This window comes from Prionailurus viverrinus, chromosome A2 (assembly GCF_022837055.1).
Source record: "Prionailurus viverrinus isolate Anna chromosome A2, UM_Priviv_1.0, whole genome shotgun sequence".
Lineage (NCBI taxonomy): Eukaryota > Metazoa > Chordata > Mammalia > Carnivora > Felidae > Prionailurus > Prionailurus viverrinus.
The window spans coordinates 17250160-17277402 of record NC_062562.1 but is presented as its reverse complement, the minus strand read 5'-3'; the positions used below and the strand labels follow the sequence as shown (position 1 = coordinate 17277402).

Below are 27243 nucleotides of genomic sequence, written 5' to 3'. Positions count from 1 at the left end.
GCCGGCAGATGTGCAGCCATTTTGAGTGTTGAGTGCCAGTTGGGGCCTGTCAGCTGGTGTACGGTGAGGAAATCTGCCCACCTTGTTATCCAAAAAAGTCCCAGAATGGATCAGAGGACGCCTTCTTTAATAGTGATAAGCGTCGCCGTGGGTGGAGCTTTCATTTCTTTCACATTGGCTTAAAGACTGCTTTTGTCTCTTGCATTCTAAGGGTTTGGTATCATTTTCCTCAGTTTCCTATGTTAAGAAAGCTGCACTAGGGACAAATGAGGCCAAACGTTGTGAAAACAAAATGTGGAAAACAGAAAGCCCAGTGCTCTTACGTACCAGGGAAACAGAACTAGTTACTGCTTGGAATGAAACATTTTGGTAGTTGCACATAACCCAAGAATAAAATAATAGTTGGAAGAATGAAAGAATAGTTTGAAGAAAAAGTACTGAAACTTTTCAAAAGTGGCTAACAGAGATGTTCCAGTTCACCAGCTTTATGATTTTTTTTTTTTTATAAAGCACCATGATTACGGTAATTTTGATGAATTCTAGTATTTAAAGTATTTGCATTTTTAGTAGGGTTACATTTAAGTGACCTCAGATGCTTATTTACATAGGTTGCTGCTGTGGAGCTCGTATAATTGCATCCTGTAGCCTGGTGTTAAGTATGTGAAGAGAAGTTTCAGGGTGGTGGTGTTACTGTTTTAACTTTAGCCACTATCAGAATTAGAAACCGAGCAAAATGAATACTTTATCATATTTGACATGAAAGGCCAGTTGATGGCTTAGTGACTTTTTCTTTGGAGAAAAAGTCAGTTGAACTGTTAACTGTTACTCCAATTGGTTTATTTGCCTTGTGGCTTTAGAATTCACAGGAATTGTTAGAAAGAAATCAAATGCATGAGAGCCAGCACTAGAGTTGAGATCATTGTAAAAACCAGTTCAGCAGATGTAATAGAACTTCTGTGCTTCACCATTTCGTAAGTGACAGACCGGTACAACTGTATACTATCCTGGGGTCTGTTGGGCAGCGGAATGTGGGAGGAAGGAGCAACCGCTGACTGGTGAACCTTAGCCAGTCTCCCTTGCAGAGGGGTGCCAGAGCCTTCTGTAGGCACCAGAGATGTCACTGGTATCTAGGCAACAGGGATGAGCCTGAGCCTCCCTGAGGCCAGCTTACCGAGGTGAAAATTTTCCATTGTTGGGATCATAAAGAAGATGCTCTGGGGAAGAATTTTCCCTTTAGGTGAAGTTATTGTACCTAGTGGGATAATCACCCTAACAAATTGAGCACATTGTTTTACAGTGGATGGTAAGCAGATGATTTCTCTTGTGTGATTACGTTTTTGTTTTTTAAATAAATTATATTTTTTGCCTACTTGAATACCAAGTAATAAAAGTAGCAAGTGGTATTAGTATTTTGCAATATACTCTGGGAGCAAGAAAAGGTCCTGTTTCCACAAAATTGAATTTATAGTCCACCTCAGAGTTTGAAGGAAGAGACAGTCTCCTAAGCTTATGAACAGTTGGTTTGGTCTGTCATCCATCACTGGCTTCTGTAGTTACCAACTCCTAGTCCATCTTGTTCCACGTCACTCTGCCTGTCACTCCCCACCTTAAAAAAAAGCTGACTTTGGGGTGCCTGGGTGGCGCAGTCGGTTAAACGTCCGACTTCAGCCAGGTCACGATCTCGCGGTCCGTGAGTTCGAGCCCCGCGTCGGGCTCTGGGCTGATGGCTCGGAGCCTGGAGCCTGTTTCCGATTCTGTGTCTCCCTCTCTCTCTGCCCCTCCCCTGTTCATGCTCTGTCTCTCTCTGTCCCAAAAATAAATAAACGTTGAAAAAAAAAAATTTAAAAAAAAAAAAAAAAAGCTGACTTTTTTTAGGTGGCATACCCCTAGAACATATTTTATCCATAAGTATTTCATTGTGTATCACTAAGAGACAAAGAGCTACCCATGCTATCTACAATGCCATTTTTTTCTGCCTAAAAACCAATGACAGTACATTATTTTTTTCACCCAAATATCTGGTTGTGGTCAAATGTCCCTGATTTTCCCATAATTTTTTTCTTTTACAGTTGATTTATTCATATCAGGATCCAAATAAGATATGCACATTGCATTTGATTGAAGTGTCTCTTTTGTTTCTTAATTTTATATATGCTCATTCTGTTTTCCTTATAGTTATTTTGTTATTGTTGTTTTTTAAATTTTTTTTAACATTTATTTATTTTTAAGACAGCGAGCAGGGGAAGGGGCAGAGAGAGATGGAGACACAGAATCAGAAGCAGGCTCCAGGCTCCGAGCTGTCAGCACAGAGCCCGACTTGGGGCTCAAACTCAGAAACCATGAGATCATGACCTGAGCTGAAGTGGGATGCTCAACTGATTGAGCCACCTAGGTGCCCCTCCTTGTAATTGTTTGGTTGAAGCAATTGTCATTTATCTTTTAGGATTTCCCATACGCTGGCTTTTGCTGATCACACCCTGTGCTTGAGACCTTTTCACTATGATGGCTTGGTTTGAAGGGATTCTTCGTGTAGATCTTTTCAGCGAAGAAGTTGGGAAGGCTTTGCCAAAGCTCATTCAGAACTGAGCCGCAGACCGTGAACTCTGAGGGCTGTCAGGGACCTAAAGGGCCACACAGTGCAAGACCCTCCTCCTCTCTCTCTGTTGTGTGGTCCAAAGGGTATGTATGAGACCTAGATTTCCCATGTGAAACTGGGAGGAGATTCTTAACCCATGGCTTCCAGGGAGGGGGTAGATGTTCTGCCTCTTTGTCTCTTTACAGACCTTCTCTCACACTGCTCAGGCAGTTCTCACCTATAGGGGCCCTGACCCAGTGCTCTTCTTTCTTTGCACATTATTCTTAGAATGCCTTCTGTCTTCCCTTTGTAGGCTATTCCCAAATCTGTTTTCGAATTCGGTTCACTCAAGCTGCAAATCCATTGCTCCCAACTATCTGCTGAACATTTTTTCTTGGGTATTTGACCATCCCCTTATATTTAAGTGTCTGCAGTTCAACTCCGTGAATTCATGAACAAAAACATCCTTGTTCTGATGTGGGAAGGCTCAATATTGGACTCATTCCTCTAATTTGATTCCCTGTATCAGGAGTTCTGAAGATAGAGGCCACAGTTGCTCACATCCCAGACTGTATGTAGAGTTCAGTGAGGATGTGCATTTTTCAGGAGAGAGGCCCACACATCTCAGATTCTTGAGGGGGCCAGTAACCCCCTAAAGGGTTAAGAACAGTGTGGTACCCCTAGTCATCTACCAAATCCTGTTTCTCTACTTTCGCCACCCCCTTCCTTCTTTAATTCCCCTGTGTGGGCTGGCCACCAGCCTCCCTAGGTACATTGGAGAAGGCAGGAGAATCTGTGCCCTGCTGAGTGCCACTGAATGTGGGGAGGTCATTCCAGTGGGACAGGTGTCTGGAGAAGGCAGCTCTGGTGTTTTGGGAGCCCCAGAACCTGGGGGTTCTCAGGACTCTTTCCTACTCCCTGCCCCTGGGATGACAGAGGAGAGACCATTGAGGGCAGGAAGCTTAGGCTGGGAGAGGCTGGAAAGATCAGCTTGGTCTTGATCCTTATGTCCTCCTAGAGGTTGAGGCTTTACTAGGGGTACTCCTGCTATCATCTCCTTCTTCTAGCAAACTCTCAGGTTCAGGACTGTGAAGGCGGTATTGTCTCCTTCTCTTTCACCTTTGGTTTTGACATCTTAAGATAACCAGATACTAAGTTCATGAGCCCACAAAGTTACCTGAAACATGTCTATGGTGTAAAAGTAACAGAGTAGCTTGAGAGCTTTCTAAGCACACATAGTTTTTCTTTAAAGGCTTATTTTTCTCCTCTCCTCTTCACACGTGCTTCTTTTTTTATGTTTACTTATTTATTATGAGAGAAAGAGCATGAGTGGAGGAGGGGCAGAGAGGGAGAGAGAGAATACCAAGCAGGCTCTGCACTGCCCATGCAGAGCCCGACATGGGGTTCAATCCTACAAACTGGGAGATCATGACCTGAGCCAGAATCAAGAGTCGGACACTTAACTGACTGAGACACCCAGGTGCCCTTTCACATGTGCTTCTAATGTGTATAAGAATTCTATTTTGTTTACTCCTTAAGTAAGAATGCAGACAGTAGACCCCAATAGATGCTGGTTCTTCTGCCACCGTCCCTTTGCCTGTGTCACTGCAGTAGTGACCTGTGAAACCAGGTTTTCCCTTTTCTCTCTGCCAGCTTAATTTCCCACAATCCTTGGTGGCTCACGGACATTACAGGGCAGAGTGAAACTGGGTGCAACCTCTATGCTTTGTCCCAGCAATTCTACTTCTAGGAATTTTCCTACAGAAATACTTCCACAAGAGTGCAAAGACAGCTACAAGGACACTCATTGAATTATTATTGTAATAAATAAATTAGTGTCAGTAGGGAAGTTAAAAAATGCATTATGATTATGTGTAAATATTATGCTGTCTTTGAAAGGAATTCTGTATGGACAGATACATGGCTAAGGCATATAGTTTAATGGGGAAGAATAGCAAAACAACAAATGTTGAATGATCCTACTTGTGTGAGAAACTGGAGTAGTCAGAATCATAGAGACAGTTGAATGGTGGTTGCCAGGGGCTTGAAGGAAGGGGGACTGGACAGTTAATTGTTTAATGGGTACAGAGTTTTAGTTTGGGAAGATAAAAAGTTTTGGAGATGGGTGGTGGTGATGGTTGTATAAAATGTGAGTATACTTGGTGCCACTGAACTGTACCCCCCAAACAGTTTAAAAGGGTGAATTTTAGGGGTGCCTGGGTGGCTCAGTCGGTTAAGTGTCTGACTTAGGCTCAAATTCTGATCTCACAGTCGTGAGTTCAAGCCCTACGTCGAGCTCTGTGCTGACAGCCTGGAACCTGCTTCAGATTCTGTGCCTCCTTCTCTCTCCCCTGCTTGGATTCTGTCTCTCTCTCTCTCAAAAATAATAAACATTTAAAAAAAATTTTTTTTAAGGTGAATGTTCCATTGTTTCACACATTTCATCACAGTTTTTAAAAAGGTGAGAGAAACAGCCAATTTTACTGGGGGAGATGGGGGGAAGCAAAGTAATACATATACAGCCTGATCCTGTTTATGTAAAGAATAGAAAAATGCATGGAAGAAAATCTGCAGGATGAAGAGACTAATAATGGTGGTCATTTTATCACACTTACAACCAGTTAAAAATCTTTATTTTTTTAAAGGCTAAACAGGATATCCTTTGGCACTCCATTCCTCTGCCTGGCATTGAAGCCTCCTCTCTTTGCACTCCTTCCATGAGCACAGGCTTAGTATGCCCTTATCGCCTCGTACTGTCAAGTCCCTCCTGTGACCTCCATTTCCCAGTGGACTCTGGAGGAACTGTAGGGCGGTGGGTAGAGAACAGCCCACGTTTGGGGAGTGCACTGCATGCGAGCCAGGCAGGAGGCTAGATGTTTTACTCTTGTTCCCACCTCAGAGCACCTCTGTAAAACTGTACCATGCCTGGTGTACAGATAAAGACAGGCACCAAGAAGAGGTAACGCACCATTTTTACCCCAATATAAAGCAGGCCTTAACTTTGCCAGGAGAATTTTTTGAGGGGCGCCTGGGTGGCTCAGTCAGTTAAGCATCCGACTCTTGGTTTTGGGTCAGGTCATGATCTCATGGTTAGTGAGTCTGATCCCCGAATTGGGCTCTGTGTTGACAGTGCGGAGCCTGCTTGGGATTCATTCTGTCTGTCTGTCTGTCTGTCTCTCTCTCTCTCTCTCTCTCTCTCTCTCAAAACAAAGAAACTTGAGAAAATAAAAATAAAAGAATTTTTTGATACAGCCCAATAAAAATAAAAGAATTTTTTGTATAAACTTAGAGTACTTGGAAAGTTGGCCTCCCTACAATATTTATTGTTTTTAATTACACATACACATTTAGTTATTATCTAAACAAAATGTATTCCTTTAGAAGTTCTACTTTTTACCCACATATTTCATGAACTCTGTTCCAGCTTGTCTGTGCATCTTTGCCATTCTCAGAGCCACATTTGAAGGTGCTCTCCTTTTTCAAAAAAAATTTTAATGTTTATTTTTGAGAGAGGCAGACAGAGTGTAAGCAGGGGAGGGGCAGAGAGAGAGACAGAGAGAGAGAGAGAGAGAGACATAGAATCCGAAGCAGGCTCTAGGCTCTGAACTGTCAGCACAGAGCCCAACGCAGGGCTCAGACTCATAAACCAAACCGTGAGATCATGACCTGAGCTAAAAGTTGGACGCTTAACCGCCTGAACCACCCAAGCGCCCTAGAGGTGCTCTCCTCTTGAACATTTCCTTCTCACTTCTTAGTGGTAGAGATGTGACATTGTTACCGGAACCGCTACCCTGAACTGGTTGTGATCTCTTGGGTGTGATCCTGCTACTGTGTTGATATATGTATATTTTTCTAAGTAACAGTATTACATACCATATAATGCATCCCAAAAGGAATGCTGTATCCTTCATCCTCAGTGTAGCTCCCCTCCCTACTGGTGCGCGCTCTCTCTCTCTCTCTCTCTCTCTCTCTCTCTCTCTCTTTTTTTCTTTTTAATGCTTATTTATTTATTTATTTATTATTTTTTTAAAAATTCTTATTTATTTTTGAGAGAGCATGAACAGGGGAGGGGCAGAAAGAGAGGGAGACAAGAGGATTTGAAGCAGGTTGTATGCTGAGAGCAGAGAGCCCGATGTAGGGCTCAAACTCACAAACTGTGAGATCATGACCTGAGCCAAAGTCAGACGCCACCCAGGTGCCCCCTCACTGGCTCTTCAGTCTTCCTGAAAGTCTTCTCACCTTGGCCTGTTTTAAAGGGCACCACTGCACTGGGTTAAGCTCTGGGGATGGAGGGAGGAAGCAAGCTCTTCCTGGTGTTGGTTGTGATGATATACCCCACAGGTACTTGCCTTGGGATCAGGGAGGCTGTAGCACATTACCATTTTGCCATTTTACATGGGAGGTTGGAGGGGAGATGAGGACATCTTTTTACCCAGAAAGTTTGTTGGACCTGACCGTAGTCCACATCTGGCTCAAGTGCACCTTGGGTTCATTTTTCTGTTTACAGACATTTTCTCCAATCTTTTTCAAGGTTGTGTATTTGTTTTTAATGTAAATTTGCATAAGTAGGGTTCTCTTCTAAGTGAAATTACACTAATTCAATTCTACAAGTAAGGATTAAGCTATGGTGACACATGAGCATTATCATTATATTCTGGCTAAAAGTTAATATTCTAGTAACAAAAAGTTTTTGTACTTAATGCCTCTGAGATGCCACTTAGTTAAGATTGAAATGGTTGGGAGGATGAAAGCTCCTAAATGTGGTCTTCAGGTCAGAACAGATAGCAAAACAAGCATGTGGTTAAACAGAAGTCATGCCTTGGTTTGATTTTAAATGTTCATGAAATGTAGCTGTTGGTGAAGATACATAGCACCTACAGCATCCTGCCCACAAAAAAATAGAAGTAACAGCTCCAGCAGCTGCTCATGGGACCCTCACTATGCTAAGTCTTTCACCTGTGTTCTTTTTGTTCCTGGGGTAATCTCATCCCACGCTGAACTGAAGGATTTGAGGCTTTGGGTTGTTTTTGAAACCCTTGTGACTTGGAGATGGAGCTCTAGTACCTGCTGTCATAAACTCCTTAGGACAGCCGGAATCAGTCTGGGCCTCTTGGGCTGCTTCTGCTTGCTTTCTGTTGTAGAGAATTCACAAAACTTTCTTTGCACTGCTGGGTTTGTTTGCTTGTTTTAACTCATTCTTGTGAATGTATTTAACTGAAAGTCATAATTGATCAAAATGGGAGGTTATTTAGTTTTGTTATGTGTATCCATCCATTTATCTTACTTCAGGCACTAATACATGTTTTAGAAATTGAGTGTCCAATCCCAGGCCAAGGAAGATTAAAACTTTTCTTTTAAGGAGATAAGATGTGTTAGAGACAAAGAAGCAGAACACCTGGCTAGTGTTGTTATTTCTGCTCCAGACTTTTCTATCCCTAGCTGCACACTCAGAAATGAGGGACCCCATGGGTTGTGTGAGCTCTGTCTTACTCTTTTGGGGAATGTAAAAATCTTGCATCCCCCTTCAAAGCTTGTTTTATAAGAATAGTAGATTATTTTTGTTTAACAAGTATAAAACTCATGCTAGATACGAATTTTTACTGTAACCCTCCTCCCTACCTTTTTTATCTGGGATTGAGATCCCAGGTCTATACAACTTTGGTATCTTTGCTAAGGCTGCAGCAACTTTTGTCTTGGGATTAACCTAGCTCCACGCCTGCCTTCTTTCACTCTGATGCCCATTTGTTTAAAATGTGCTTGAAACTTGGTGTCTGTGGACTGCACCTTTAGCTCATTCCTCCCCTTTTCATGAGCAACAAGTGATGCTCTATCTCTGGAGTTCTCAGTTTAGCTTCTTTTACAGGGTGCTCTGTGGAGGTGTGTGAACCCAGCACCTGTTGGTTCTCATGCTAAACAGAATCATACTGTTTCCTTGAGAGACTGTCTATAGAGTTACCCAACAAAGGAAGAGGAAGGGTGGATATAGAATACATGACCAAAGAATGTATGTATATTTTTTAAAGTTTGTTTGCTTATGTATGTATGTATGTATGTATGTATGTTTATTTTTTGAGAGAGAGACACGGAGTGTGAGCAGGGGAGGGGCAGAGAGAGAGGGAGACAGAATCCGAAGCAGGGGAGCTTGTGAGATCATGACCTGAGCCAAAGTCAGGTGCTTAACTTACTGAGCCACCCAGGTGCCCCTAAAGTTTATTTATTTTGAGAGAGAGTGAGAGAGAGAGCACCAGCATGGGAGGGGCAGAGAGAGAGGGAGAAAGAGAATCCCATGCAGGTTGTGCACTGTCAGTGCAGAGCCCGATGTGGGGCTTGATCTCATGAACCACTGTGAGATCATGACCTGAACCGAAATCAAGAGTTGGCCGCTTAACCTACTGAGCCACCCAGGTATCCCAAAGAATGTATATTTGTATGAGCTTGAACAACCTGACAGGAAAAACATACAGTACTCTTAAACCACTTAATTGCACACTGCTGAGATTATGGTCTCCTAAATGAGTTCTTAATGAACATTTTCAAGTTTTCTGCTATTATGAGTAGAGGTTTTACATGTAAGGCAATGAAAGATGTCCTTCCATGAACAGTATGTCTTCTCTGAGGTGAGTGCTTCTGGAGGAGAGAGAGAGGAGTTGGTTGCCAACTCCCTGCTGAGGGTCTGGGTTTCTCTTCATCTATGTTCTTATTGGAGAGTATGGGAACACAAGTGTCTTTTCCCCAGGTCCTTTGAGCTGCCCCTGCCCCTGCCCCTTGTAGTATCTATGCTTGGCTTTATGGGACAAACACAGCAACACCTTCACAGGGTTGCATGCTTGAGGCCCTTAGGGTTGATTGGGATGCTGCACCTACCTTGAGAGCCCAGGGGAAGACTGTAAGCACCAGATGCAGAATCCTGGGGCATTTGGAAGTGTGGACCTTGCAGAGGTGCCAGGTGGGAGCTGACAGACTCTGGGCCCTGAAACACTGATGGATGTGGCCAGCAGGTCTAGGGCAGGTGAAGGCTAGGAAAGGAGGAAACAGGCTGCCCTCTTCCAGGAATGATTCATTTCACTCTCAGAAGAGTGTGTGTGTGTGGTTTTTTGTTTTTATAGAGAGAGCATGTGTGTACAGGGGGGACAGAGGGAGAGAGAGAGAGAATCTCTCCATGCCCAGCCAAGCACACAGAGTTGATGCAGGGCTTGATCCCACAACTGTGAGATGAGCCGAAATCAAGAGTCGGATGTTTGACTGAGCCAGCCAGGCACCCCAAAAGAGTGTTTTTATTTTGAAAATACTGGAGGTTCTTTGTATAGAACCAAAGAAAGGGAACACAGTGGCAAGATGTCAAAAGTGAAAGTGCCCCATTGGCCTTCCCTCCCAGTCCTCAAATGTGCTCTTGAGTGACTGAAGTCACTGCCCTTCTCACAAGCTGGCTGATTCCAAAGAAGTCAGTGTATGATTTGCTTCAGAACTGTGGATGTGGTTGAACTTGATTTCCTCAAAGTTTCTTAGTATTTTGCTATGCTTTATTTTGGAAAGAAATCTCAGGACTTATGGAGGATGACTGGCAAATGGCTCTATGTTAGGACAAAGTGCTGTGACCTGTGCCAGTGTCAGGAATTTTTTCATGCCCGTATCTCATTCTTTTTCTGGCTGGTCGTGGAGGAACACTGAGTATACTGAGTGGTTTGTGATAAAAGCTGCCAGATTGGTGCTTTGAGCCTGGGACACTTTGCAAACCCTTGAGGAAAGTATTAACTAAGTGAGGTTTTGCAAGGACCTGGAGCAAATTGTGCCCCCTGGACATATAGGACCTGGTGCAGTGCAGGATACACTTTGGTCCCTCCATCAGCAGGTACAGCACTCAGGGTGTCGGGCCTAGGCATGTCAGGGATGCCTGGGTTCTGTGGCTGCCCATGAGGACTGAATCATTTTTGGCTCCCTGTGTTTTAGAGGATGAGCTCGTGTGTCATCTGGTTAGGGAACCAGCTGAGGGATGAGTAGGGGTAAACATCAACAACATGCAGAGAACATATAATCTTGCCTGAAGCCAATGGACCGTTATTTGTCAGCAAAAGAGAGAACTGTGACTCAAGGTAGGAAAGTCCCTCATGGATAGAGCCCTCACAGCAATTTCGGTTGCAGTCTGAGGCAGCCATTTCTGTGTGTTTCTGTTGTGTGTATTTTTTAGGGGGTGGTGGGAGTTATAGACTGCACCAAGGAGGAGGAGACTAGAAATGAGAATTGCCCTTGAAAGAGGAGTAATGGGCTTCTTTCTAAGGAGGACTGACAATTCTTGGTGTATGTATGAAATACATTTTGTTATTTAAAAGAAAATGTGATTCTCAGATAAAGAAGACATGTGACACCTTAGAATCAATAATTTCAATTTCCTTGAAGGAGTCGTGCTATGCTTTTAGCTAAAAAAAGCTTTTTAAGTTGCTAAAACTTTGTAATTCTATCAGTGTAACTCTGATGAACATATTTCTAGGTAGGCTGAAAGTTCCTTCTCATCCCCTTCCATTTTGGGACCCTCTAGTCTTTCATTCCAGAAATCTAATTTAACAAGGCAGAGAGATGGGGTAATGTGTCATGCTGGTGGTTCTAGAGAGGAGAAGCATCTGAGAGGCTGCTGCTTCCCTTACAGAAAAGCTTGTCTGGATTTTTGGAACAGAATCTGGTGTTTTATTTGTTCCTCAGCATTGGGGGAAAGATCTGTGTTATTACGGCTTTAATGAAACAGTTCCATGTACAGCTTACAGCTTTTCACTTATTAGAACTAGAATAAAGGGGCACCTGGGTGGTTCAGTCAGTTGTGCGTCTGACTTCAGCTCGGGTCATGATCTCACGGTTCGTGAGTTCGAGCCCCGTGTCAGGCTCTGTGCTCAATAGCTCAGAGTCTGGAGCCTGCTTTGGATTCTGCGTCTCCCTTTCTCTCTACCCCTTCCCCACTTGCTCGCTCACTCTCTCTCTCTCAACAATAAATAAACATTAAAAAAAAATTTTTTTTTAACTAGAATAAAATGCTAACGAGGGAGAAAATGAACACCTAGTCTTGGACCACAGGCATCTGTGTCAAGTTGATGCAGAGATTGTGTCTTGTCTCTGGCCCTGCTGCTTCAGTGGAGCCAGTGCCTACTATGGCATTGGGAGGATGGGGGGAGGCGGGGCAGACAGACACCTTGCCAGCCCGCCAGCCAGGCTGCAGCTCCTTTAAGGTTAGGACTAGGATTCCAGCCATTCTTAGCAGTGACTCTTTCATTTCAGGTACCTGGTTTTTGTGGTGACATATACCTGTTATGGTGACCTCAGTACCCGGCACCTCAGTATGCCCATCATGGCCATGTCTACTCCAGAGGGCTGTTGTAAGAGCAAGGGTGTTACAGAACAGACTAAGTGCTCCAAAATGGGAGCTCTGGTCTCTAGCATGTTTGTATCACGTTGTCATTGAAGTTTGAGGAGTTGGTTACTTCCTTTTCTGATCTTCCAACACCTTGTATACACCTTAGGGTATGTGGGGGTTGTTAACATATGGTCCATCTCCCAGGGTCTTCGTCATGGAGTGGAGCTCTGAGCATGCAGTGTGGGCTAGGGCAGTGTTGGATGAGCTTAAAACCTTTAAGAGCTAAACAACTATCTGGGTTTTCCTATTTTAGTCTTAGTGATTTCTTTTCTTTTTTCACCTCTAATATTTTTCCTCCCTGTTGTAAAGATAATATATGCTCTGAGTTTGAGACTATTACAAGAAGTTTGGGACATTTAGAAAACTGAAAAGAAAGGAATAACGTCTTACTACTTGGTACAAGGCAGATCCAGGTTTTGTGCTGTCTGAAGTTTATATAATGTAATATGAATATATACATAATTTATTTATATAAATATATAATTATAACTGCCATCTTTAAACAAAAGAATTTACAATTATGAAACCAAGTAGGTAGGAAAGTGAGGATCTGTTTAGATTGAAAAAAAATCAGAAGATACACATTTCAAAATCAGACAAATACTACAACTGCAATACTTTCCCCCCTACATTTTGAGGCAGCATTTTGATTACCTCTTCTGTGACAACAGTGTTATAATGTTTCTATAGAAAGGGCATACAGTTGCTCCCCTAGGTTGATGCTCATCTGCTTTCTCTTGTTGACAACTTAGAACAGTTTCTTTCAGCTTCACAACTCGTCCTATGTCATGTAAATTTTTAGAACGTTGTCAAATTTGGGAAACCTGTATCAAGTTTTTTTCACACCTGAGCTGGGAGACTTGGAGGCATTCAACTTTTTTTTTTAAGTTGCCATTTTTAGGTGCACCTGGGTGGTTCAGTCTGTTAAGCCTCTGACTCTTGGTTTTGGCTCAGGTCATGATCTTACAGTTTTGTGAGTTTGAGCCCTGTGTTGGGTCTGTGCTGAGTGTGTGGAACCTGCTTGGGATTCTCCCTCTCTCCCTGCCTCTCTCCAATTCGTGCTGTCTCTCTCTCTGTCTTCCTCTCTCTCTCTGAAAAATAAACGTTAAAAGAAATAAAGTTGTCTTTTTTTAACATTCATTTATTTTGAGAGAGTGCGAGCAGGGGAGGGGCAGAGAGAGGAGAGAGGGAATCTCAAGCAGGCTTTTGCGCTGTCAGTGCAGAGCCCGATGCGGGGCTGGAACTCACAAACCATGAGATCATGACCTGCACCAGAATTAAGAGTTGGATGTTCAGCTGACTGAGCTACCCAGGTGTCCCAAGACATACAGCATATTTAATGCAGTGGCAGTGATGAAAGGGCCTTGGAAGGGGGTGGGACAGCCATGACCTCTGTGAGTAGCTGGTACTTTTTAAAATTTTTGTGTGTATGTGGTAAAATATACTTTACGTAAAATTTACCATTTTAACCATTTTTATTGTATGATTCAGTAGCATAGCTGGTACTTTTTGACAGTCTTTTTCTCTATAATTCTTTGGACATAGTTGAGACAATATAGATTATACAATTTTTTTTTTAAATTTTTTTTTTCAACGTTTATTTATTTTTGGGACAGAGAGAGACAGAGCATGAACGGGGGAGGGGCAGAGAGAGAGGGAGACACAGAATCGGAAACAGGCTCCAGGCTCCGAGCCATCAGCCCAGAGCCCGACGCGGGGCTCGAGCTCACGGACCGTGAGATCGTGACCTGGCTGAAGTCGGACGCTTAACCGACTGCGCCACCCAGGCGCCCCTAGATTATACAATTTTTATATCTTGCTTTCATTTAAAAGAGTATATCATAAGCATTTTTTCTCAGATTGTTTAAAAATTGTAAAATTGATAAACTTTTTATAATATCTCGATAGTTCATCATGCACTCTTCTGTTACTTGACATGGAAGTGAGTGCGATCACAGTGGGGTATAAGAGATACCTTGATCTCTGTGGTGCAGCGGTGGGAGTTTTCCTGAGGTTGGTAGTTTGATGCCCTGTACTCAGATGGGTCAATCTGGTCAGCCTCTATCCTTGCCTCCCACAAGGCACATGTTGACAGCTTTCCTCTTACTTCCTGGCTTTATTTTGCTAAAACTCCTTTTTGTGTATTCATTTTGTTATCAAGGGTTGTGCCTCATCTGGTACCCAGCTTCCCCAGAAGTCCAGGTCATGCAGGGAATGATTTTCCTTCTGCATTGTCTTGCTGAGATAACTTACTTAAATAAAGCTGGATGGCAGACCCACCAGTGTTGCTGAAAGAGGCCTTCAGCAGAGACTCAGCACCAACCCATGGCCATTCTTTGCTTTGCCTGCACAAGATGGGGATGATCATCTTGTAGTGATAACTTTGCAAAGTAAAAGGTTTGAGTCTTTGGGATGTGAACTTTGAACCAACACAGAATTTCTGATTGCTAGTTAGTATATTTGTTTTAAACTATGATAGAATTTTAATCTTGTTGAGGCCACATTTTTAAAGTTTATTCTTCAGTGACCATTCTTTCCCTGCCTGATTTTCTACAAGACATAATTTTCCAGGAAGTTGATTGTCATTACATTAAGAGCTTAAGCTTTGTTTACATGAAATGTTTCCACATCACCAGGTCCCACATGAGTGTTAGGTGCAGAGTCCTTCATTTATATTCCTCAGTTACTGTAGACTTGATAGATGGGGAATTATAAATGCAAAATTAATACCAGTCGGTGCTCAGAATACATTTTGTAAAGTGTGTTGCATGCCTCATTTTAATAATTGTACCCACTGTATGTATGATTGGTTTGGGTTTGGATAATTGCAGTGGTTGCCTTTTGAGTTCTCTGTGTTAATCTGTGTGTGACAGGTGTTCATGACGCAGTAGTGATTTTGAGGCACATCCTGTGAAGTGCCTACTCTGTTTGTGTTCTTCTGGACTCTGGAGATTCAGCAGTGAACGGAGCGGTCAGAAATCTCTGATTTTATGGACCTTTGTTTTTTGGTGGGGTCAGGGTCAGGGATAACAAAAAATAAACAAGACAAATAATAAAACATAGTATGTTACATAGTGATAGGTACTAAAGAGAAATAAAGCAGGGTTGTATAAGGGAGTGTGGACAGGGAGATATGTTACTTTCAGATGGGGTAGCTAATAAGGAAGTCCTCATTAAAGAAGTCATTTTGGGGCGCCTGGGTGGCTTAGTCGTTTGAGCATCCAACTTCAGCTCAGGTCATGATCTCACGGTCCGTGGGTTCAAGCCCCGCGTCGGGCTCTGTGCTGACAGCTCAGAGCCTGGAGCCTGCTTCGGATTCTGTGTCTCCCTCTCTCTCTGACCCTCCCCCATTCATGCTCTGTCTCTCTCTGTCTCAAAAATAAATAAAACATTAAAAAAAAATTTTAAAGAAGTCACATTTGTATGAAGAGCTGAGGAGGTAAGAGAGTAAGCCAAGGGGGTGGGGTACCCAGGGGAAAAGTGTACAAAGCAGAGGGAATGGCAAGTGCAAAGGCTCTGAGGTGGGTGTATTCCAGGCATGTTTGAGAAATAACAAGGAAGCTAGTATAAGAGGAGCCGACTTGATGCTGATTTTTCTTTCCTTCTGGGTGTTGTACAAGAAAGGCTTATTAAGGGCCTTCATGCTTCTGTTTTGCTTGATTATAAAGGATGTTTTGCTTTGACTTTATAAGAATTAAAAAAGATAACCATGCAATTGGTTGTAGTCTGAGTAGGGGCACCTGGGTGGTTCGGTCGGTTAAGAGTCCAATTCGTTTTTGTTTTTTTTTTTTTACAATTTTTAAATTTTAACTTGTTTTATTTTTTATTTTTTAAAATTTACATCCAAATTAGTTAGCATATAGTGCAACAATGATTTCAGGAGTAGATTCCTTAGTGCCCCTTACCCATTTATCCCATCACCCCTCCCACAACCCCTCCCGTAACTCTCAGTTTGTTCTGCATATTTATGAATCTTTTCTGTTTTGTCCCCCTCCCTGTTTTTATATTATTGTTTCCCTTCCCTTCTGTTCATCTGTTTTGTCTCTTAAAGTCTTCATATGGGTGAAGTAATATGATTTTTATCTTTTTCTGACTAATTTCACTTACCAGAATACCCTCCAGTTCCATCCACGTAGTTGCAAATGGCAAGATTTCATTATTTTTTTTGATTGCCAAGTAATACTCCATTGTATATATATACCACATCTTCTTTATCCATTCGTCCATCGATGGACAAAGCGTCCAATTCTTGATTTCAGCTCAGGTCATGAGCCCCGAGTCGATTTTCTGTCTCTGCCCCTCCCCACAGCTTGCGCACGCATGCGCATACTCTCTCAAAATAAATAAATAAACTTAAAAAAAAAAAAAAGTCTGCCAGTATTAAGAGCCTGATAAAAATTAGGCTTTCAAAGGGAGCAAATGGCTTTAGGATTAGCATTGGGTGTCATGGATTTACAAGGGGAAATTTGGCTATCTCTGAAAGTCTGTACCATCTGGCAATGCCTTCACAGAAAGGGAGGCGTCCGCACTTTGACCAAGATGGTGACCCAGGCTGACCTTGGCAGGAGTGACTCATAGATGCTCAGTGTAAGGCAAATGACCCGAGTGAGAACAGATGGGAAGGTAAATTTCATCCAGTGCATTTGCATGTAGAAACTATTTAAAAGCTAATATGATCTTTTTAAATACAATTTTTTTTCTGATTATTAAAATAATATATACTTATGAAAATTTGGTAAATTAAAAAGTATAAGAAAAAATTTAATCCCTTTATTGAAGTGTAAATTATATACAATAAGATTCATCAATTTTAAGTCTAATTTTATGAGTTTTGACAAATTTATGCAGTCATATAATTACTGCCCCAGTCATAGCTAAAACACTGTCATTACCCCTAAAAGTTCTCTTGGTCCCCTTTGCAGTAAATCCTATTCTCCTACTTCTGCAACTGCCTATCTACTTTCTATAGTTCTGCTTTTTCTAGAATTTTGTATAAATGGAATCTTATAGCACATAGTCTTTTCTAATTGGCTTTTTTTCACTTCTGATGTTTTTGTGATGAATCTTTGTTGTTGCATGTATCAGTACATTCACTTTTATTACTGAATAATATTGCATTATATGGATATACCACAGTTTGTTTATTCATTCACCCATTTGATGGATGTTTGGGTTTCCACCTTTTGGCTGCTGTAAATAGTGCCTCTATGATCATTCATGTATAAGCCTATGTGGACATTTGTTTTAATTTCTCTTAGGCATATGCATATGTAGGATTGTTGGGTCATATAATAAGTATATGTTGAACTTTCTAAGAAACTGCCAAACTGTTTTCTGAAGCGGCTGTTACCTTTTTGCATTCCTACCAGCAGTGTTTAAGAGTTCAGTGACTGACCCTGGTGGTGGAGTCATGGGTTATGTGCAGATGCCGTATGGTGGCGGCTGTGGGGCTCAGGGAGAGCAGGTGTAGATGGTGAGTGTTGATTTTCCACCATCAGGCTAGTGTGCCTCACAACATTCCCTATCACTATCCAGCCCTGGGCCTTTTCTTGAGGCAAATAAGTGGCCCCAGCACACTCCATTTGTAGCCTCATTAAACTAAATTCTAGATGTGTGAGCTAACGGCTCAGGGCTTTTCATGAGTCATAGTTGTTTTATTTGCAATATTTTAGAAGCTAAGATTATTAAGGTGTTGTTTCCAGTAAATTCTTCAACCAGTTTGACAGATTTAGGGAGATGGACTGTGGAGGAAATCTGTGTCCTGTCCTAGGATGAATTATGTTGTTTTCCTTACCTGTTCAGAGTTCATGGGCCAATGTGAGGCAATGTGGAAAATAAAATAGATGCTAAATCTGAAGGCAGTATTTTGTTTTCCACCCCCCCCCCCCCACCTTGGTACAGGGTCCACACATTGCATGGACATCTCAGTAACCATTAATACTCTAGGATTCTTGGGAAACTGGGCCTTAGACTTTGGATGTTTAAAAACCATTGAGAGAACCCTCTGCTCAAACCACATGTGGAACAGAGAAAGAGCAGGTGAAAAAGCAGGTGTTTTGGGTACTTTTCTTCCTTCTGGCCAGGTTGAGGCCACTAATACGCTGCTCTGTAATCCTTGGGAAGTTTGATTTCTTCAATTTCCCACAGAGATAGGGCCTATAAGGGAAGCTAGACTGGAAGCTCCACTTCTTTGTCTGCACCCCAAATGTAAGAAATATGTAGTACAGTGAAGCCATACATATGTTCATATTGAGAGATTGAACATAATTGAAATAAAACAATCACAAAACAGGACTTACATTATTATGTGCAATACAATGATACTTTCTGTTTTTTAAGTTTATTTATTTATTTTGAGAGAGAAAGGGAGAGAGGAGCGAGTGGGGGAGAGGCAGGCAGAGAGAGAGAGAGAGAGAGAGAGAGAGAGAGAGAGAGAATGAATGAATCCCAAGCAGCCTGCGCACTTCAGTGCAGAGCCCGATGCAGGACTCAAACTCATGAACTATGAGATCATGACCTGAGTTGAAGTCAGACACTTAACTGACTGAGCCACCCAGGTGCCCCTATTTTTTTTCTATATGATTAAAACAAACAAGTATTCACTAATTGCATTACACCACCCACAGAGTAGAGATCTACTTCAGGCCTCTCTTCTCCATTTTAGAAACCAGAAAACTGGAACCCAGAGGGAGCCAGGGACTTGGAGTCTTTCTCTAAGCAGTCGAGTGGCGGAAGTGGGACTGGAACCCGGCTTCACCTCATTACAGGATAATCACTTGTCTCCCTAACATCACCTCACATTTGGCAGTTTCCTCTGTCATCAGCTTGCCTCAGGCAAGGGTTGGCTTTATTTTTCTTGCATCTCTACCCAAGATGATGATTACTCTCCAGTGAGCAATGTCCTACGGACTGCCAGAGTTGGGTGCTGCAGGGAGGGTGGCAAGGTGCCATGTCATACCCAGCAGCTAATGAATACACTGAGGACCTGGGAGTAGATGGAGACATTCACCTGGCCTTTTGGCCTCTAGCCACACTCCTGCACCATACTAGAGAGTGCTATGAAGGACCGGCTTTTGTTTTTGAGCTTTGGTGTGGAGGTGGGTAAAAGATGCCTGGAGAGAGATATTTTTCTATTTAATTGAATAAATTTAAGGAATCTTGGACAGAGTTGGAAAGGGATTTGCATTGGTGTTAGCATTACTGACAACGAAAGCAGTTTATACTCGTATAAAAGGTTTGGATTGTTTCTAAAGCCTGGACCATGAGGAACATCTTGTGCAATAACAATTTAATAATTATGGTACCTGGTTCGTGCTTGGGTACTTACTGGCAGACCGACTGTGAGTCAGTACAGTAGCTTTCCTTTGGTATTGCTCGTACTCCTGAGGTCTTTTCAGTGGGTTATTATGAACTGGTCTGTGTAAACCTGGAGAAAGGGCTTGTGTGGCCAAGTATACCAGAGCTCCACCTTCTGGAGAGAGTCTGGAATGTCTGGAATGTACTCATTCTTTGAACTGATTGTCACAGAACCCTTCCCAGCACTTGCCCTCCTGAGGGCTTCTGTGATGCTGAGAAGGTGGTGCCAGGAGAGGAATCAGGACCTTTGATTTTCATCTCTTTGCATTTGGCACCCACAGTCAGTTCTCTCTAAAAAGAGATTAATACCAGTTGAAACTCTTAAAGAGAACTTTATAAATATATAGGAAATAATACAAATATAAATATAAAACATAGGGGCGCATCTGGGTGGCTCAGTCGGTTGAACATCCAACTCTTGACTTCGGCTCAGGTCATGATCAGATCATGAGGTTGAGTCGTATATGGGGCTCTGCGTTAACAGTGTGGAGCCTGCTTGGGATTCTCTCTCTTCTCTCTCTGCTCATCCCCCGCTTTTGCGTGCACGTGCGTGCTCTCTCTCTCAAAATAGTAAATAAACTTAAAAAATAAAAAATATAAGTACATGGTGAAGGCACTCTCACAACAGGCTAAGTGTCCCATGGATGTAGGAGTACTGTATGAAGGTACTAATGCCAGAGACCCTGGGCACTAGAGGTGGCCCTATGACGGCATCCAAAAGATTGAGGTTCATTTGGGAGCTTATTGTCCCTGGCCCTTCCCTCACCTCCCCAAAGCAGTGTCATTGTTTGCAACAGAGAGAATAGTGTCTTCCTCACAGAAGGTATCTCAAGGACCAAATGAGGTAAGTTCCTGTGATGAGCCAACAACATTTAATAGGTGCTTTACTCACCTTAGAGGACAGTGGACCCATCTTTAGCAGACCTATTCTTACCCAGCATGTCAGCTGGGGTAATGGAAACTGGAAGAGTTGCCATTAAAAACCCTGTATGGGGGCGCCTGGGTGGCTCAGTCAGTTGAGTGACTGACTTCGGCTCAGGTCATGATCTCACAGTTTGTGAGTTCAAGCCCCACGTCAGGCCTGGAGCCTGCTTCCGATTCTGGGTCTCCCTCTCCCTTTGCCCCTCCCCCTCTCATGCTCTGTCTCTCTCTGTCTCAGAAATAAATAAACATAAAAGAAAAAAAGTAAAAAAAAACAAAACAAAACCCTGTATGTTTGATGAAATGGCCTACATGCTGTTAAGTAGTGGTAGTAGCAACCATGTAGTCTGTAAATTATAGACAGGAAACAGAACTAGCTTGACATGCCTTGAAGTGGTTAACAATTGTGTAGAGGTTGCTTTGCTAAGATCTGGGGTGTTTAGTGATGCAAAGTCAGGTCTAAGGCCTAAACCTCAGAGTGGATGAGAGCCCTGATTACGGTAGGAGCACAGCTTTGGTTTAAAGGTGTGCCCCAGCTTTTGGAGATCAGGATAGAACTGATAAAAATAGTCAGTGACCTAGAACACCGTGTATCTTTTTAAATGGAGTTAGCCAGCCTTGATCAGTTGTTTTTAGATACAGACGTTAATCATTAAAGCTAGGCCCAAGCTCCACTGCTAATAAGGTTAATGGGGCTTGTCTTTGGCCTTGGGGTGGGGGCGGGGGGTGGACACCCTGGGGGAGTAGATCTTACTAGATGGTGACTAAGCAGGTTTTCCTTTTAACTGCATTTTATAAAAGTACAATTAACGACTAAGAGTGAACCCTAATGTAAACTATGATGATGTGTCAATGTGGGTTCATCATCATTTGTAACAAACGTACCACTATGGTGGGAGATATTGGTAATGGGGAAGGCAACACATGTGTGGGAGCAGGTGGTTATGTGTGCAGTCAGTGTATCTTCCTCTCATTTTTGCTGTGGGCCTAAAACTACTCTAAAAAATAAAGTTAAAAATATATATGCATGGAGTTAATCTTATTAGAAAATGGTAAGATTTAATCTGAATTATTAGGCTTGAAATGGGACTTTACCTTATGTGGCTTTGCGTTTTTCCCGCCCATCTAACACCGCTGTCTTGGTGGGAGGGCACTGGCTGTGTGGGTACACCTGGAGCCAGTCGCTGCCTGTCGGCATCTGGCCCCGCCCCGCGGGAGCTCTGGCTGTTTGTTTCTGCGGGAGAAGGCGGGAGAAGGCGGAGCCGGGGTGGGCGGTGTGGGTGGGGCCCGGCGAGAGCACAGGCTGCTTGTCTTTCCGCTGGAGGAAGGCTAGGGCTCTAAGGCGGTTCCCAGGCCGCTTCCAATGCCACTGTCTCTCTTTGCTTCCGGCAGAGCGTCCTGGCCCGCGCGACTGAGGAGTCAAAGCGAGACAGACGGACGCACGGACAGACGACGGACGGAGGACTCGCTGGCCGCTGGACCCCGCCGCCTCCCCCTTCTTCCTGCCGCCTGCGTCTGGAGGATGAGCCCAGCCTTCAGGGCCATGGACGTGGAGCCCCGCACCAAGGGCGTCCTGCTGGAGCCCTTTGTCCACCAGGTCGGGGGGCACTCATGCGTGCTCCGCTTCAATGAGACGACCCTATGCAAGCCCCTGGTTCCGAGGGAGCACCAGTTCTACGAGACCCTCCCAGCTGAGATGCGCAAATTCACTCCCCAGTACAAAGGTGAGCCCCCGCTGCCATAGGGGTCTCCGCTGGCCAGGAGATGCAAGGCAGCACTTCGCAGCCGGGGAAGGCGCGGGCAGCTATCCCGGGAGCCCTCCCCTCCTTCCTCCCCACTCTGTGTTTTCCCTTCTCCTCTTGGCCCTCAGCCCAGCACCTCACACCCTCAGTTTGCAAGCCCTGGTAAGATTGCTTAATTCTGTTTTGTTTTGTGGATTTGTTTTGAGTTTATTTTTGGTGGAAGTGTAGTTGTGTTTTATGTTCAGGTATCTCTTGATCACAGTACCCCATAGGAGTCCCCCCACCCCCGCCCATGGGAGACAGCGGGGGAAGACTTTGGGAGGATTTTTCCCAGAATGCTTGCCGCCTGCTTTTTGTCCTCCAGGAAACCAGAAGCCCTGGTGATTAGGTAGGCTGGGAGCAGGGTTGAGTCAGATGGAATGCAGGAGTGGGAGGCCTGTGCTGATTAGCTGAAACCCTTTGCTATTACGGAATGTCCCTGAAATTGCAATGTTATGGCAACTCTTTGATTCACATATGGTGACTCTCTCTTTCTTTTTATAATGCATTTTTGGGGGGACAGCATTAGCCATCATCATGGTGTGGACTTTCCTGGGAATGGGGGATATTTTGTAAATCAAAGAACCCATTAAGGAAATTAAATTTACATTGCCTGGTTGTACAAAAGACTCTTGAACAACTTAGGTTCTTCTGGGACTGTTGAAACATGCTCTTTGAAGACAGAATGTACTGGGCGCCTCTCTCTGTACTCTGTGAATATGCATGTGTGTTGTGGTTGGGGGTGGGGGAGTTGAAGGCCCTCACTTGGTCCTTCTCTGTTGTTTTTTCCAGGACAAAGCCAAAGGCCCCTTGTTAGCTGGCCACCCTTGTCCCCCTTTTCCCCCTGGTTGTTTCCCCGTGGCCACAGGGAAGTGTGGTCCCCTGAATTCCCTACCCAGGCTCCTCTGCTCCTCTGCGCCCAAAGACAGGGACCACCTCAGAAGTGTCATCTCTCTCTGAGCACGCATTCCCCTGCAGCAAGCGAGCAAGCGGGCGGGCAGCAAGGACTGAGCAAATTGAGTGATCCCAGGCCAGAGAGGCCTGGGAGGAAAGGTGTTCAGCCAGTCGGTTGTAAGGCGCTCGTCGGCACCTGCTGAAACGCTCCCACCTGACAGCCCCCTCCTCAAAGACTGTCTAATTACACATGGCAGGTTCTAGAGACTCAAGGGGGAGAGCTGCTTTCAAGGCCACCATGCGTCTGTGCTCCCGGCCCAACCTTATTTATTTGCCTTGTGTTCATTTTGTTCTTTTGTGACTGCAAAGACCAATAAAGTAATATGTTTGAGGACAAAAGGCTTGGGGTGCCCACCCGTGTGGGGGTGCTGCAAGAAACCTTTGCTAGGGTGTCTGTTGTGCTGTGTGGTTTGTTTTGTTTGCTCCTTTATTATTTTGTTTTGCTTGCCCAGTCTTCCCTTACCCTTGGACCCTTCTTACCCTTCAGGGCAAACCTTTGTTCCCAGTGTTCAGGCTCTGCTTTAAAGCAAGTCTCAGGCCGCCGGAGTTTCTGTTTAGGGCATCAAAAATTCCCGTAAGATATAAAGAGCAAATGTTTTTACGTCTCTTTTAGGATTAGAAGAATTACATAAAATTTAATAAACATTTTCAATAATGGAAAAATGTGTCTTGTAATTCTTTGGCTCTTGCCTTGTTGAGTGCATCAGAGAGGAAGACTCTCGGCCATGTTTGCTCCCTAATCGCTTGTCTTGTATGGTGTCATCTTTTCTAGCTGTTTTGATATTTGTTAGGTTTGCAGATGAGTTTGGGGCCTCTGGCAACATAGAGACTAAGGAACAGGGTAAGAAAAAACCAAATGTTACAATCATGTTATTTATAACACATCATCTTTGGAATTAAAAGTTCTTTCTGCTCCTCACTCCCCTTCCAGGTGTGGTATCAGTTCGCTTTGAAGAAGATGAAGACAGGAACTTGTGTTTAATAGCATATCCATTAAAAGGGGACCACGGAATTGTGGACAGTGTAGACAATTCAGACTGTGAACCAAAAAGTAAGCTTCTGAGGTGGACAAACAAAAAACATCACGTCCTAGAGACAGAAAAGAGCCCCAAGGACTGGGTGAGACAGCACCGGAAAGAGGAGAAGATGAAAAGGTGGGTATAAACTGAGAGGGGAACCCTGGACTCTATGGGAGGGGAGGTGTCATGGGATCTTAGTTATAGTCCAGTCGTCTGGAGCTAGAGACTCAAACGATGGTGCCTTGTCACTCAGTGGCCAGTTCCCACGTGGCAGCTTCTTTTTAATGATTCTGGGTTAGGTCATGCCATTTTGGGTAAACAGCTACAGTGGCAGCTGTAAAAGAGTTAGTCACTCATTGCTCCTGCAGCTGCCCTGTGCCAGGCCCTGTGCTACATCCTAGGGATGTCGCAGTGGCCAAGGTAGGAACTGTCCCATCACCTCAAGTTGCTCATTGATGGTGGGAGACAAAATGGTCAGTTGGGCATCCCCGGAATGTAGGATCCACTGACACAGAGCCTTCCAAGAGCCGGTTCTTGGCAGAACTGGTAAAAATATAAATAATATATAAAAATTGAGAAGTGTTTATAATGTGGCTAAGTAGGTTGGCTTATTCCCATGGGATTTCAGTTCAGCTTTTCCCAGTCTCCAGCATTTGGAATCAGGGAACTTGGATGTAGCAGAAGCCAGGGGACAGTACTGCCTAGAAAAAAAGGGCAGTGAAGGCTGCTTGGGGGTGGGGGGGGGCGGTGTGCAGTGGTGGAGGCAGAGGCTGTTCTTGCATCTTAGGTTCTCTTTCTATAGAAAAAACAGTGATCTGGCCCTTGAATTTTTTCAAAGTCAACTTTCTTGAGGTATAATCCACTTAGAATAAAATGTATCCATTTGAAGTGTTCAGTGTGTACACTAAAACCACCACCACATCAAGATCTCAAACTTCCCATCACTCCAAAAGTTTCTTCATGCCTCTTTGGCCCTGAATTCTGATAAGATGTTGTGATTTATTGGCTCCTTGTCTCTTTACAGCCATAAGTTAGAAGAAGAATTTGAGTGGCTAAAGAAATCTGAAGTCTTGTACTACAGCGTAGAGAAAAAGGGGAATGTCAGTTCCCAGCTTAAACACTATAACCCCTGGAGCATGAAGTGTCACCAGCAACAGTTACAGAGAATGAAGGAGAATGCAAAACATCGGAACCAATACAGTATCCTTTGCTCACAGGGTATCTTTGCCTTGGGGATAGGGGAGGGTAGGTGAGATCCTAGGAGCTCAGAGAGGTTGGGTTTATTTTCTAGTCATGGTTGTGCCAGGGCACCCTTTGTGGTAACCATAGGCAAATACCACTCCCTCAGGAACAAGGGCTGGTCTGGGAATACAGGTGGTGGGGAGGCGGTTGAGGGCCACCTCATGGAGGGACCAACCTGCATCAGGGAGGCTTTAGCCTAGAGTGCAAGGGGCTGGTTTGTGTTTTCAGACTCCTACAGAAGTCCCCAGATAGTGCTTCCTGCCAAGAATGGGAGTGGCAGGTGGGTGCTTACCTTTCAATCCTGGTTCACCAGACTGGCACATGAATAAAGCATGGGGCTTCCCCCCCACCCCCAGCTTTTTTTTTTTTTTTTTTACTTAGTGATTTCTTTTTAATTTAATTAATTTATTTAGTTTTTAAAGTTTATTTATTTTGAGAGTGAGTGTATGTGCATGCATGAGCAGGGAAGGGGCAAAGAGAGTTCCCAAGCAGGCTCTGTGCTGTTAGCACAGGACTCTATTCCAGGAACCGTGAGATCATGACCTGAGCTGAAACACAGGTGCCCCTTCTTTCTTTTTTTAATCTTGAGGGGGTAGTTCCTCAGAATTGAGTATGTTTTATTTTATTTTTTTTAACTTTTTACTAGGGAAAATTTTACACATATTAAACATAGAATAATACTTTGAACTTACAAGTACCAGTCACCCAGTTTCGGTGATTAACCTACTTATGTCAGTCTTGGGCCGTGACTGTCTCTTATACCCAGCATCCCCCAGCCGAGCTGTTTCTTTCTCCCTTTCCCTTTTTCCCTTTCCCCCTTTCTCCCTTTCCCTTTCTTCCTCTCCTCTCCTGTCGTCTCCCCTCCCCTCTTTTCCTTTCTTCCAGAGGGAGGGAAGGAAGGAAGAGAAAATCCTAAGCAGGCCCCCGTGCTGTAAGCATGGAGCCCAGTGTGGGTTTTGAACCCATGAACCATGAGATCATGACCTGAGCTGAAACTAAGAGTCAAATACTCAACTGACTAGCCACCCAGGTGCCCCCAACCGAGCTCTTTCTGAAGTGTCTCCTGTGTCATTGCATCCATACACATCTCATCATGCATCTTTAAGAGATAGGGGGTTTCTTTTAATTAAGTTAGAAAACGAGAACGAGTGGGGAAGGGGCAGAGAGAGAGGGAGAGAGAGGATCCCAAGCGGGCTCTACACTGTCAGCTCAGAGTCCGATGCGAGCTCAAACTCAAGAACTATGAGATGATGACCTGAACCGAGATCAGGGGTTGGACGCTTAACTGACTGAGCCACCCAGGCGCCCCAAGACAAGGGTATTTTAAGATGTGAGCTCCTTAAAACTGGACAGTAGTGCCTTATTGTCAAGAGTCTAGTTTGTGTCCACATTTTCCTAATTGTCTCATAAATATGTTTTTACTGACGGTTGGTTTGAATGGAGAGCCAAGTGAAGTCCACACATTTTTGGTTGAAATGTTTAAGTCTTTTTAAATACCCTTTTTATTTTTTCATCTTGGAAATTTCTTGTCAAAGAAACTAGGTCTTCTAAACTTTCCCACCATCTGAATTTTACTGATTACATCCCTGTGGTCTTTTACATGTTACTCTTTTCTCTTTGTTTCCATTAGGTTTTGATAATTTGATCTAGAGGCTTGGTCAGATTTAGGTTCAGTTTTGGGGTAGGTGGGAGCTAGGATCCCTTGGAAATGGTAGTGGCCATCAGGAAGTGCAGTATTTGTCTGTCTTGCCTGTGTTGCTATTGCCTTAGATCCATTTTTTCATTAGGCACTTTTCTAATTTTGTCATTCCTTCTTAGCTGGAATCTGTAAAGATAAACTTTTTCTCATCAATTATATGCTTATACTGAGGTATAGTTTATATAGGAAAGGTAGATTATTTACTGATTATTTGGAATAATGGGTGGGTTTTTTAACATCCATTCAAAATGCCAGTGGGTTTTTCAGCATTATTATGAACCTGTGAATTTAGACATATT

General features: G+C 43.6%; 1 protein-coding gene across 3 annotated transcripts in view; it reads left to right on the top strand.

The window, feature by feature from the left end:
• Positions 1-27243, top strand: part of IP6K2 (inositol hexakisphosphate kinase 2) — a 30723-nt gene that overhangs the window by 597 nt on the left and 2883 nt on the right. Inside the window, exons 1-4 of one of the 3 annotated variants that reach the window (XM_047850854.1) lie at positions 2541-2679; positions 21642-21973; positions 23916-24138; positions 25028-25203. In XM_047850854.1, coding sequence (XP_047706810.1) covers positions 21772-21973; positions 23916-24138; positions 25028-25203 — 601 coding nt within the window. In that variant the 5' untranslated portion in view covers positions 2541-2679; positions 21642-21771. Of the gene's footprint in view, positions 1-2540; positions 2680-8438; positions 8580-21641; positions 21974-23915; positions 24139-25027; positions 25204-27243 lie in introns of those variants that run through there. The other 2 variants (XM_047850853.1, XM_047850855.1) reach the window with 2 other exon arrangements.